This window comes from Phaseolus vulgaris, chromosome 6 (assembly GCF_000499845.2).
Source record: "Phaseolus vulgaris cultivar G19833 chromosome 6, P. vulgaris v2.0, whole genome shotgun sequence".
Taxonomy (NCBI): Eukaryota; Viridiplantae; Streptophyta; class Magnoliopsida; order Fabales; family Fabaceae; genus Phaseolus; species Phaseolus vulgaris.
Window position 1 is genome coordinate 15,773,901 of NC_023754.2, and position 11,426 is coordinate 15,785,326.

At 36.4% G+C, this 11,426-nt stretch overlaps 3 protein-coding genes across 10 annotated transcripts; 1 reads left to right on the forward strand and 2 right to left on the reverse strand.

Annotated features, from left to right (window-relative positions):
• Positions 1–1,523: 1,523 nt before the first annotated feature.
• LOC137831309 (uncharacterized) lies at positions 1,524–4,402 on the forward strand. 8 transcript variants are annotated; one of them, XM_068638932.1, is made up of 3 exons: positions 1,725–2,125; positions 2,352–2,590; positions 2,881–4,402. In XM_068638932.1, exon 3 carries the CDS (start codon positions 2,907–2,909, stop codon positions 4,191–4,193), a length of 1,287 nt encoding a protein of 428 aa, XP_068495033.1. In that variant the 5' UTR covers positions 1,725–2,125; positions 2,352–2,590; positions 2,881–2,906; the 3' UTR covers positions 4,194–4,402. The 8 variants fall into 8 exon arrangements, with proteins under 8 accessions (XP_068495041.1, XP_068495033.1, XP_068495034.1 ...); XM_068638933.1 differs by having other exon boundaries at positions 1,814–2,125; positions 2,249–2,590; XM_068638938.1 differs by having other exon boundaries at positions 1,817–2,125; positions 2,865–4,402.
• A 395-nt stretch (positions 4,403–4,797) lies between these two features.
• Positions 4,798–6,552, reverse strand: LOC137833457 (protein TORNADO 1-like). Its single transcript, XM_068641805.1, has 2 exons — positions 6,537–6,552; positions 4,798–6,432 (listed from the first exon to the last, which is right to left on the reverse strand). Exons 1-2 carry the CDS (start codon positions 6,550–6,552, stop codon positions 4,994–4,996), a joined length of 1,455 nt encoding a protein of 484 aa, XP_068497906.1. The 3' UTR covers positions 4,798–4,993.
• Positions 4,798–10,269, reverse strand: LOC137831308 (protein TORNADO 1-like). Its single transcript, XM_068638931.1, has 2 exons — positions 8,219–10,269; positions 4,798–7,938 (listed from the first exon to the last, which is right to left on the reverse strand). The coding sequence occupies exons 1-2, from the start codon at positions 9,720–9,722 to the stop codon at positions 6,599–6,601; spliced, it is 2,844 nt and encodes a 947-aa protein (XP_068495032.1). The 5' UTR covers positions 9,723–10,269; the 3' UTR covers positions 4,798–6,598.
• Positions 10,270–11,426: the final 1,157 nt, after the last annotated feature.

Consider the following 11,426-nt stretch of genomic DNA (forward strand, 5'->3'; position numbering starts at 1 on the left):
TAATAAAATAAACCTAGCAATATCAATAAAAAATAATTATGATAAACTTTCGTATAAGATTGATGTTGAGTTTTGTATGTCCCGAGTGACATATCCGTGACATACGGATAATGACTCGATTTTAATTGAATGACGAGACCATATAAAATTTTGAACAAAGAAATGATACAAAGATAAGATACAGGAAATTTTAGAATATATATTTTTTTAAATTTTTTTACTTTTTAATATAAAATTCAAAATTATCTAACATTAAGTAATCAAATTAATCTAATAAAATCATATAATTTTTAATTTCTTTATAAATTTTATGTCCAAATAAATCGTAAAACCTTCCAACTTTTTATAAAGAAAAATTATCCTTTTAAAATTTCTGGTTCTTAAAGTTCCAACCTTGATATTATTTACATAAGTTTTTCTAATTGGTTAAAATACTTGGTTAAATGTTGAAAAATCACTGTGATTATGATTTTAAAGAAAATTAGTTTAAAGTCAATAAATTATATATGATCATTAGACTACTCTATAAAACTATTTTATGTTCAAGAATAAAATCTTTAATTTGTAATTTGGTAGATTGACTGGTCAAGTTGTGTGGCATTCGTAAGTTTAGGTTCTGGTTCATAAATTTCCAAACTTGTCTAAATCTAATTTTTTCTTTTTCTTTCAACACTAAATATAAATGTTTTAAATGCACATATCTAATACATATGGTAAATGGTAGTTCTAAGCACTACTTCGTGAATAATTTATACTATAATGTACAACTATGACTCTCTCTTTTTTTTTTATCTTTAAAGAAGTAGTAATTTGGTGACATGATTTTCATTTTTTTTAATTAGAGTTGTGTTTGTATCCACAACTTTTTGTGTTTGACATAACTTATTTACATGGATAATTTTTTTTAAAAATCCATCTATTTTTGATAATTTTTTTTTGAAAAAAAGTGTACTTCTTTAGTAAAATTTTCCTTTTGACAAACAGTTTAATTGGTAGGTGATTGGCTTTCCCTTAAGTTTACTATTAAAATAATAAAAAATTTGAATGAACCCTAATTACAAGACTTATATTAGAGTTGTGTTTCTTATTAATGTGGCCAATGACCCTTAGTTTCAACTTGTCTACATGTATAAGTTTTATACAAGTTTTTCTCTATATATATATAGAAAGAAGTTTGAGCATGATGTAATGATAATAAATGATTTTGTCAGAATAATAAAGTCTAATAAATATGTACCTAGATATTTGGTTGATGGCTTCCAAAGATAAAGAAAAGAAAACATGAAAAAGGAATTATATACATAATATTTCATAGATACTTTTTATGTTTACCCTTTTTCCTCTCTTAAAAATTGAATTAGGGTGTTTTGATTGAAGAACACCAGAAACATATGGTGTTGGAAGGAGTTGAAAAATAGAGTGGGGTCCTTATTCCTTAAATGGTAGAATAGAATAGAACAGAGAATTAGTAGAAAGTTGGAAAATATATAAAGAAATAATAGGTGTTGTTGTTGTTCATTGATGTGTATGGAAAGAAAAGTAACATGATATGCACTAAAAGCATAGGATGATGTCCCACTTCCACAAACCCACTCAAACCCTCTCTCATTCGTCTCTCTGCTGCTCATGGGGCCATGGCGTGGGTACCTCTGTCCCATACTCCTACACCAATACTATATATTTTATTTTACTCATAATAATAAATGCATATGAAAAGTGTTAATAAACTTAATTAGTTTTGTTATTGGTGAATTGTTATGATTTTTTAGAATATTTCATCAATTATAAGTATGAAATAAATATCTTAATTTATGTTAGAATGAACCAGTGTGGTTGTACACTAAAAAAATGCAATTTTGTTTATGTGCGTGTGTCCTGTCCCATATATACTCTTCCAGATACACACTCTTCTGCGACCTTGTTCCCTACACGGATCCATACACATTCTTACAAGCAGTCACCAACATCACTTTCCTTTCTACAACACACCAAAGTTCACAGCTTTTTGGTTCTTTCTAAATCACCACCTCGATTCACGAACTGGGTCATCCTTTGATTGTGGATTGGATTTTATTTGGAGCCACACCCCTAGATTTCTATTACTTTGACTTCCCACACAGGCCAGGTAAAATATAAAACCTCATCATCTTCTCCTTCTGTATCTGAATCTTTCTTTCTTTATTTATTTATGCACTTTCTTTCCATCCTTCTCTCTCTCTCTCTCTCTGAATTGTAGTTTGTTTTTTAGTGCTGTTGTGTGATTTGTAGGATAATTTTTAAAGGGGTGGTTTTAGAATTCTGTGACTGACGTGTCCTGGGTCACCGTGCCCTCCCTCGGATTCCGCTGGTAGTGTTTGTGTGCAGGAAAACAGATAAAGTTGGTTGCTTTATTGGAATATGAGGAAACTTGGCACTGTCCTGTATTGCTCTTGCTAGTTTTTAAGCTTGGCCTATTCTGGGTCTGTGAGTACTTCACTGGAAAGTTTCAATTTTGGGGGCTTCTGCTTCTGGTTTTCTTAATTCTGAGTTGCCTTTTGAGGGAACTCAAGTTTTCAAGTCCAGGCTTCCTACTTCTCTCTCACGTTTTCGGGTAGCCTCTCTTTTCTTCTTTTATTCCTTCCTATCTTGGTTTATGTGCAGTGAAGTTTGTTTCTATTTTTGGATCTCCTTCTGTCTAGGTTTTGGGTTTGTTTGTCTGCGTTTGTGTTTTGTTGAGCTAGGTTCTGGATTAGAGAGTTAAGTGTTCTTCTTCTAGTACTAGGTTGTTTAGCACATGTTTCTTGCTGTGGGATTTAACTTCTAGGTATCATTTGTGTCTTCTTTCTTGGTTTGCTTGAACTTGGGGTGAATTGACTTTCTTGTAGCTTTGTTGTTTGCCAGGTTCCTGGTTACTTTGATATATCATCATGGATTCCCCACAATCTGTTGTGTCACCCTTCAGGAGCTCAGTTTTGGGTGAGGGTGAGAAGCACAAGTCTGAAGTTTTCTCGGGAAACTCTAGTCCCTTGTCCAAGGACATTGAAGTGAATGGGAAGGAAGTTGTCATGTCAAATGTAGATGAGTGTCTTGGAGTGCTTGATGTTTACATACATCAGGCCAGGGACATTCAGAACATTTGCATATACCACAAGCAAGATGTTTACGCTAGGATTTGCCTGACCAGTAATCCTGAGAACACTGTGTCTACCAAAACCATCAATGGAGGAGGAAGGAACCCTGTGTTTAATGAGAATCTTCAAGTCAATGTTGGAACTGTTGATGCTTCTCTCAAGTGTGAGATATGGATGCTTAGCAGGGTGAAGAATTATCTGGAAGACCAGCTGCTTGGTTTTGCTTTGGTGCCTTTGTCTGAAGTTCTAGTCCAGAATGGGAAACTGGAGAAAGAGTACTCTCTTTCCTCAACCGATCTATTCCATTCTCCTTCGGGTTTTGTTCAGTTGACACTTTCTTACACTGGTGCTTCACCTGATGTTATGGCAATTTCTGCAATGCCAAGCAAGGTGGCCACAGATGCCCCTGTGCAGGATTCTGAAACATCCGAATCTCTGGCCCGGGATATGGACAAAATTGAGTTCCCGGATCCGAAGATTGCGAATGAAGACCACTTGATGGTTTCAGAATACTTTGGCATTCCATGTGAGGAGACTCAGTGCTCTGATAGCCTGGCTACTTCTGATGCCGAAAATCGTAGTTGTGAAGCCGGTGTTCGCCTTGTGGAAAGCTTCTCAGCATGCAGTGGTGAGTCTGTTCAGCCACCTAAGGTTGATTCCCCACCCAGCAGTGTGTCAACAAATGGGGTTTCTTCCCCTTCCGTGCCTGCAAGCTCAGAATCATCTGATGCTGCTGCTTCTAAGTCTCCCGTTCAGGAGCAAGTTTCAGGCACCAAAAAGGACAAAAATGTGGATGCCAAAGATGGTGACAGTGATTCTTCTACTTGGGTTCCTGATGACTCATTCCCTAAGCCTGTTGTGTCTGTGAACATTGAGCCTGAGCCAAAGGTGGTGCAGCAGGATATAGTGGACATGTACATGAAAAGCATGCAGCAATTCACTGAGTCACTAGCAAAAATGAAGCTCCCTATGGACTTCGAAAATGAACCGACTAGTTCAGGAAATTCAACCACTGAGCAAAAGCTACAGCCTTCAAAGAGCAATAATTCCCGTGTGTTTTATGGTAGCAGAGCTTTCTTCTGATCTTTTGCTTCCCTTGTTCAAGGGAATTCGGGCAGTCACTGTAGATTTTAGAAGAAAACTGATGTTAGTAGTGAAGTGAAATAATGTACTATCCTGTGTGGTTTCCCCTTCTGTATTTCATCACATGTTGGTTGTAGGTTACAGGGAATATAACTTTGTACTCTCACAAGCTTGTTGCTATCTTAACTGCTACATGAACTTTTGTGTTACCTTCGTCCTTTGTCATCGTTCTTTTTTGTTTTGAATGTCAATAATTGTTAAATCAGATTTCATCTCACCAGATATTAATCATGTGTATAATTAGTAAGCACTAGTAATAATGTGGTGTCACATGCTGAAAGCAAAGTGTAGATGAAGCAGAATCTACAAGACTTTACTCTCTTCCATTTCGCATGAAAAAACTCATACATGCAGGATCGTGGATCTTTATCTTTTGAGATCCGTATTTTCCTGTCCTAGTTCAACAACTTCTGTTGAACGGTAATGTTTATTCATTCAAGCACTCTAATAGTGTAAAAGTATTTCAAATTGTCATAGAAATTTGCTTATTGGTTTATTCATATAAACACTCCAATAATATTTTTATTTACGTTTACAATGCATAAAAAGTAAACACAATCTTCATTAATTTGGAAGAAAAAGTTCTACTTAAAAGCCAGTTAGGTTGATGCTCAGTATAAATAACATAATGGTGAGGAATGAGCTTCCATCATTACATGCCACATTTATAATGGAAATATAAACACACGAAACAATGAAGAGAAAAAACTTGGAAGCTAAGTTTCCTATTTCGAAGTGTTTCAAATTGGTACTTCATTTATCTCTGCAGATCTTGCATAGATGTGCCTCCTGCAGATCCATGCTATTTGACCGTTGTCCCTGTACCTGACTCGCCACAGTCCAAACTTTTCTGCAATATCCTTCCCTGAGGAACAATTCCTCTCCCTCAAGAAATCAACCACCCATTGCTGTGCTGCTCTTAAGTCTTGTTGAATGTCCCTTGAACCTTCCATGGACCTGTTTCTACGACCCATAGCAGCAGCACCTAAAACGCCAGCTGCACTTGCCCCAGCTGCACCACAGAGAACTGAAGAGCCAGCCAAGTGAGCCACCTCCTTACTCAAGTCAGGTATCATTTGCCCCATTCCAGCAGCAAGGTGAGCTCCTATTTTAAGAGCTAAAGTTACCAATGTCATGAACTTCTTCATGTATGGAGCCAAAGACTTCACAGCAGCATTATCAACTTGCATGATTTCACATCCCATCTGATCTTCAACAACATGCATTTGTCCCCGGAACTCGCATAACATGTGAAGCCGAAGAGCATTCATGCCAGAAAGCATGGTGGTGACCAGTCTCCTTGTGTAGTTTTCTGTCCTAACAAAATATATCATGTTGGGGACTTTCCTCTCCTCAACCTGGACATTGAAGGTTGCAAGGTGGTTCACTTTGCGATGAAGCTCAAGGAGAAGTCTATGTTCATAATATCTCAGCCCCTGGATTTCCTGTTTCAAGTCTCTGATTTCTTGCTCAATAATCTTGAGTCTTTGCAAAACTTCTTCAACCCCTTTTGCAATGCCACCAAAGGTTGGTTCAACCCTTGCAGCTTCATCTCTTAAGGTTATAGATTGACCTTGCCCTTCAGGGTTATTTTCAGGAGGAACTTGCAGTTCTTGTGCAAGACTGTAAAGGTCGTTATACCTTCGATGCAACACTTCCCGGAAGTCATCATCTGATAAAAGGTCTCTTGCAAAATCAAATCCATCTTGGAGAATAGGCCTACCAGAGTCTAGGACTGGACTCCATGTGTGTTGATAATCATACATGCTTTCTGCTGGAAGTGAAAGTAGTGCTTCTTTCAGTTGCTGCAGAGAAGCAAATTGAGTTTTTCTGTATCTAGGAGGTGTCAGTTTTCTCACACATTCAGGTCTTAACACATTCTCAGTCAAGGTGATCCCATGGCAAACACTTTGGATTGCGGGGATTACAATTTGATGAATGACTCTTAAAGTTTCTGTCAAGTTTTTGGTGGAGCATGCTAGGACATCAATATAGTAACCCAACTGTCCCCCAAGTTCTACTCTTATGTAGATTCCATTAATGCTGATTGAAATAAGGTACTTCTCAAGACTGTAAGTTGCACCATGCTGATCCTTGACAGCCTTTATTCTATTGTGAAGGTGCACCTGCAACACCAAAGGAGAAAAATCAAGAAAATCCAAAATCCTAGATATTGTAGCTTTAGAGATTTAGGAGTGAAGATAAAAAAAAGGGCAGTTTGAAGAAAAAGTAAATAGTTTGCAAATAACTATGTCTTTCCAAACTACTTTTTTATGCTTTTGCATTCTATGAACCTCATTTGAGTTAGGTCGTCCACCATCAGAAAGTAATCAACACTAGATGTATTAAGTGAATGGAATAATTTCAGGAAAAAGAAGTTGCAAGAAACAATTGGAAACAGGGAAACTTATGAAAAAGAGGTGTGGTAGAGCAACTCTTTCCTGTAAACGAGGGAAGAAACCTGGAGTTAGAAACATGTGGCTTGAATCATCACACTCAAGATGACGTCCTGCGTAAACGCAGTCTGGCATGCTTAGCTGCCACCTCTGAGGCTTGCCTCTCCCTTCTTCAAGAATGGAAGGAATCAATAGCAGAGAATTTGGATCTGAGGGATCTTCCTCATAACAAAGTTCAAGTTTTAGCATCATCCTCACAAGGTCACTAGCGTCTAAATTCTCAAACACCTTTGAACCCATACCAGGAATAGGGCTCTGCAAACTTCCTCTTAAGATTTTTTCTAATTCCTTCCTGCTAATAAATCCATTGTTTTCAGAGGAGTGCTGCTTCCTAACATTCAACTTTATGAGCTGACCAAGGACTTCACCACAGAACCACTCAAAATCTAAAATTAGAAAATCTAACTCATCAAAATAAATCACTTCTCCAATGTGATGAAGACAGGTAGCAATAGCTCTTCTCTTCATTTCTACCTTCTCTTTGTTGTCATGTCTTGATCGAATTCTCAAAGGTGGAACTTTCAATTGGCATAGCTCACCAAATTCCTTCCACTTCATGGCTGGCTTGTTGTAGTTCTCAGATCTCCAGTCTGATAAAATCTGTATCAGATCATTGCAAAGTTGATAAACCCGAGGCACTCTTTGGAGAATTGTCTTGCTTGTCGTTCGGATATGATGAGTGAGTTTACTAACTGATGCTGATGATCTTGCATCAACTGTGAATACAGTTGGGTAAAAGTCAACAAAGCCTTGAAACTTGTCTCTGAGTCTCTGAATTGACTCTACTGTGCTCTGCAAATTTTGTGATGGTTGGTTGATTTTGTCAGAGTGTGTGAGAACAATAGCAACACTTGGTAGCATGCATTGTTGTATTGCTCTTTTAGAGTTGGAAACTATGAACCTGAGCCAATACTGCAGGTCATCTTCAATTTCTGTTGAGCTCTTTGGTTCTTTGTTACTTGGTTTCCTGAATAAACTTGATATGATGATGAAAAATGATGCACTCCCATGCCCTGGGAACATGAGATCATGGAGAGATATAAACTCGTGATGACCAGCAAGATTCCATATTGAAATCGTTGTATCCTCATCCTTGAAAGTTTTTATCTTCATTCCTACTGATTTGACAGCCAGCTCCACTGGGTTCACTATTGTTCTGACTTGATCCAAGTAGGGAAGCGCCGAAGCAGAGAAATTTTGTGATATTGAATGACAAAGTGCGGTTTTGCCTGAAAAGTATGAATTTAAACTATCAACAATGCTTCAAGTTGACTCGTTATTAGCTTATGTTGATATGAAAATAATGGAGCTTAATTTGGTTGCATGAACTTGCTTATTTTACTTACATAGTTTTGAGATTGTGTGCCATGAAATTAATCAATAGTTTTAACATCTATTTATATGAAATGGTTTTCACTTTTAACAATTAATTAATTTTGAGTATCTAAAATTACGCATTTTACTTTGCACTAAAACTATTTAAAGATGAAAAGTTACACTCAACGTTACCTGCACATTCTTGGCCACAAAAGAAAACTCTGCAACTCTTGGGTTCTGCGAGAGGCATGTCCTTGACAGAATCCATATCTGGTTCAGTCTTCTCATTCTGGCCTAATCTCTGATAAATCCGCTGAGTCCTTCCAGAGTTTTGTAAAGGTGTTCTGGAGAGATCAATGTCTTCAATCCAAGGATTTATCTGCAGTGTCTCCATAATTGTCTTCAGCAATATCTCTCCCTCCACACGTTTGCATCCTTGAAGAGACAAGCATTTCAAGCTAGCATTCTTCTCCAAACTCCTGAAGATTTTAACAAAGTCATCTGATCTCAAACTCTCATCATCGTGAATTCTCAACTGCCTCACTGTTTCATTTGTTATAAGAAACTGTATAACAGCAGCTAGACCATCCCTTCCTATTCTTGTTCTTTCTCCTCCAAAAGTAATACATGTCAAAGTAATGTTAGCTTGCCTTTGAAGTGCTGAAAATCTACTCAAAGGGCATAATAGATGCTCCACACCCATTCCACTGAACCAATTTCCATTCAGGTGTAAGGTTTGCAGGGTTCTGTTCTTGAAGAGGCCTGCTGCAATATACACAATGCCCTTGTCTTTAAGGCATGTTCTAGACAAGTTTACCTCTTTGAGGCTCTGGTTTTGTTCCAAAACCAACCTAAATTCCTTGGCACACCGGGATTTTAGCCTTACTCCGGTCATGTCAAGGGACTTCACAGTGAAGTTCATGCCTAAAGAGCAGGTAACTCTACAAGTCCCTGAGAGGTTAAGCTTGTAAATTCTAAGCGTGCTGTTCTCAGGTTCAAACTCAACCACCTTGGAACTCTTTTCCCTATTCTCCCCACTCCAAACATGAACTTCCATTCTTCTGTTCCTTGCCAAAACTGCAGATATAAGAGGTGTAGCTGTGATGGCATTTGAGTCAAAAATTGTCAACAGTTTTAGTGTTGAGTTAACTTCAATCATCTTCGAAAGCTCCTCAGCACCTCTTGACCCTATTGAGTCTTCCCATATCTGCAGCTCCTCCAAACTGTCATTCACCCTAAGAGCAGAAGCAATGAGTCCCGCTCCAACAGACCCTATGCCTGATTCTGAAAGCATGATCTCTTTGATCCCTTTATTTGCCTTCAGAATGTCAGAAAGGTCTGAGAGGCTTTTTCCATTGAACCTGTTTCTTCTAAAAACCAAATGTTGTACATTTTGGTTATTCCCCAGCAAAGTGCCAAGATGTCTTACCTGTTTTGAGTCCCATTCAACTTTGTGGAACTCCAAGTTTCTCAAGGAGGAGTTGTGTTTCCCTGGTGCTGCTAGAGTTGTCAAGAGGGGGGAAAAGAATGGAAGCTCTTCCTTGGAAATGTTTATGCTTATGGAGTTTTCTGTTTCTTGATAACAACCTGAAGTTGGTTGGGAGAGGTAGAAGGAAATACTGTGCAGATTTAGGCCCTCTGATTTGATGGCTTGCTGAGCCCATTGTAGTTCTCTCAGGATCTGGTTTGATGCCATCACTTCAGAAACTCTGTAAAGTTGAATGAACCTGTGCCCTTACCAGAACATCAACACTAATCTCAAATGCTTCTTTGGAAGACAATGTACATACTTTTCACAATGAAGCCCTCCAAAGAAAAAATATACAAGAAGGCACAATATTGCAACACATTCTTCAATATATTCTTTTGATCACATCATTTATTTGAAATCACAAAATTTCATCAGCCAAACACCTTATCGAATGAACTATCGCGATTCTACGTAGTTTTTAATAAATTTTAGTCAGCAACAAATAGTATGTTAGAGCAAAAAAAAGACAATTTTTTGAACTATGATCCGACCAATTTTTACATGGAAAAAAAAAGTGTTTATTTAATTTATATAGAAGACTCATTGGACAAGAATGCTTGTTTAAAACTGATTCTTAACTTGTCTTGATGATCTTCTTTAGCAAAACAAATGTTCCCACTGGAATTGATTCTTCACGTATTCTAGCTATTTCCTTTGCACCATGGTGCATCACATACCACCCAAGATTTCAACATTGCCAATGTGAAAAGCCTCTTTATGCATGTTTGTACAAAATCAAGTATTGCTAGCAAACACATGGGTTAGGCAAAAAAGTCTCACCCTTACATAATTTTTCAACCCAACATGAAAAAAATGAGAACTTTTTTACCTAAAAGTTTTTACCTTGATTTAATTCTGCCATGACTCTACCTAGAGTGAATGTAGGCCCCATTGATGATTTGTGGGGTATCTGCTTTTTGACCTTTTAGACAAAGTGTAAATTTTATCTAACTTTTTCTTCTTTTCTTGCTCATTCATTCCCATTAGAATAAACATAGAATCCTATAAAGTTAGAGGGCAAGTTAAGCTCTTTTGAAGGGTCCTATCGGTGAAGAAATCCTGTGTTTATCTTTGTCTGGTGAAACTTGCTTTTGGATTATCCACAGGGGCTTTCATAATGTAAACTAATCAATCACTAATTCAAAGTTGGCAATCATATAGTAATATATATATATATATATATATATATATATATATATATATATAAAAATGAAGTATTTTGGTTATGTTATCAACGGATATTGTGGAGCAATGTGCCTTTGTGTGTGAGAAATTGTTTTTGTCATGGTGGACCCAAGAACGAATTGTTTACGTTATAGATGTAAAATATTTATCAGAAATTTCGTGATTTTTGTCGTAAATACAAAAAATTAAGTTAATAAAACAAATTTAAGTTAATGACCGTTTGATATATTAATATTTTATTTAACGGTTGAGATGTTGAATGGGAACAAGTTGTTTCATTTGACTAAAATTGCAATTTGGTTATTCTGATATTATGTTACAGATTGAAGTATATTTAATCAACGGTTCTATACTCTGATTAGGTATGTTATTTTGGTTGCTGTAATATGTTATTGCTTTGGTACGATAATATGGTCGGTGACAAAGATGAGTCTTTTTAATCGGTTGGTGTAAATTGAATGAGCAAAATCAAATTTTCATATGAAAAAGGAAATAATAAGAAAAAATAAAAAATTTAGAAAAATATCTTTTAGTAATATAATATATATTTATTCATCAATTTGACAAAAAATTAAAAGAATATTTCTATCATTTAAAAAACATTTAAAGGTTTTTATTAAAAAAATATGGTGCCTAAAAGTATATAAAAATAATTGTAATGTTCATATATATATATATATATAT

Bases quoted from the DNA above. Each gene is read 5' to 3' on its own strand.
- LOC137831309 (XM_068638940.1), top strand. From the start codon at position 2,907: ATGGATTCCCCACAATCTGTTGTGTCACCCTTCAGGAGCTCAGTTTTG.
- LOC137831308 (XM_068638931.1), bottom strand. From the start codon at position 9,722: ATGGCATCAAACCAGATCCTGAGAGAACTACAATGGGCTCAGCAAGCC. The intron at 7,939-8,218 runs GTAACGTTGAGT...CATACTTTTCAG, and splicing joins TTGTGGCCAAGAATGTGCAG to GCAAAACCGCACTTTGTCAT.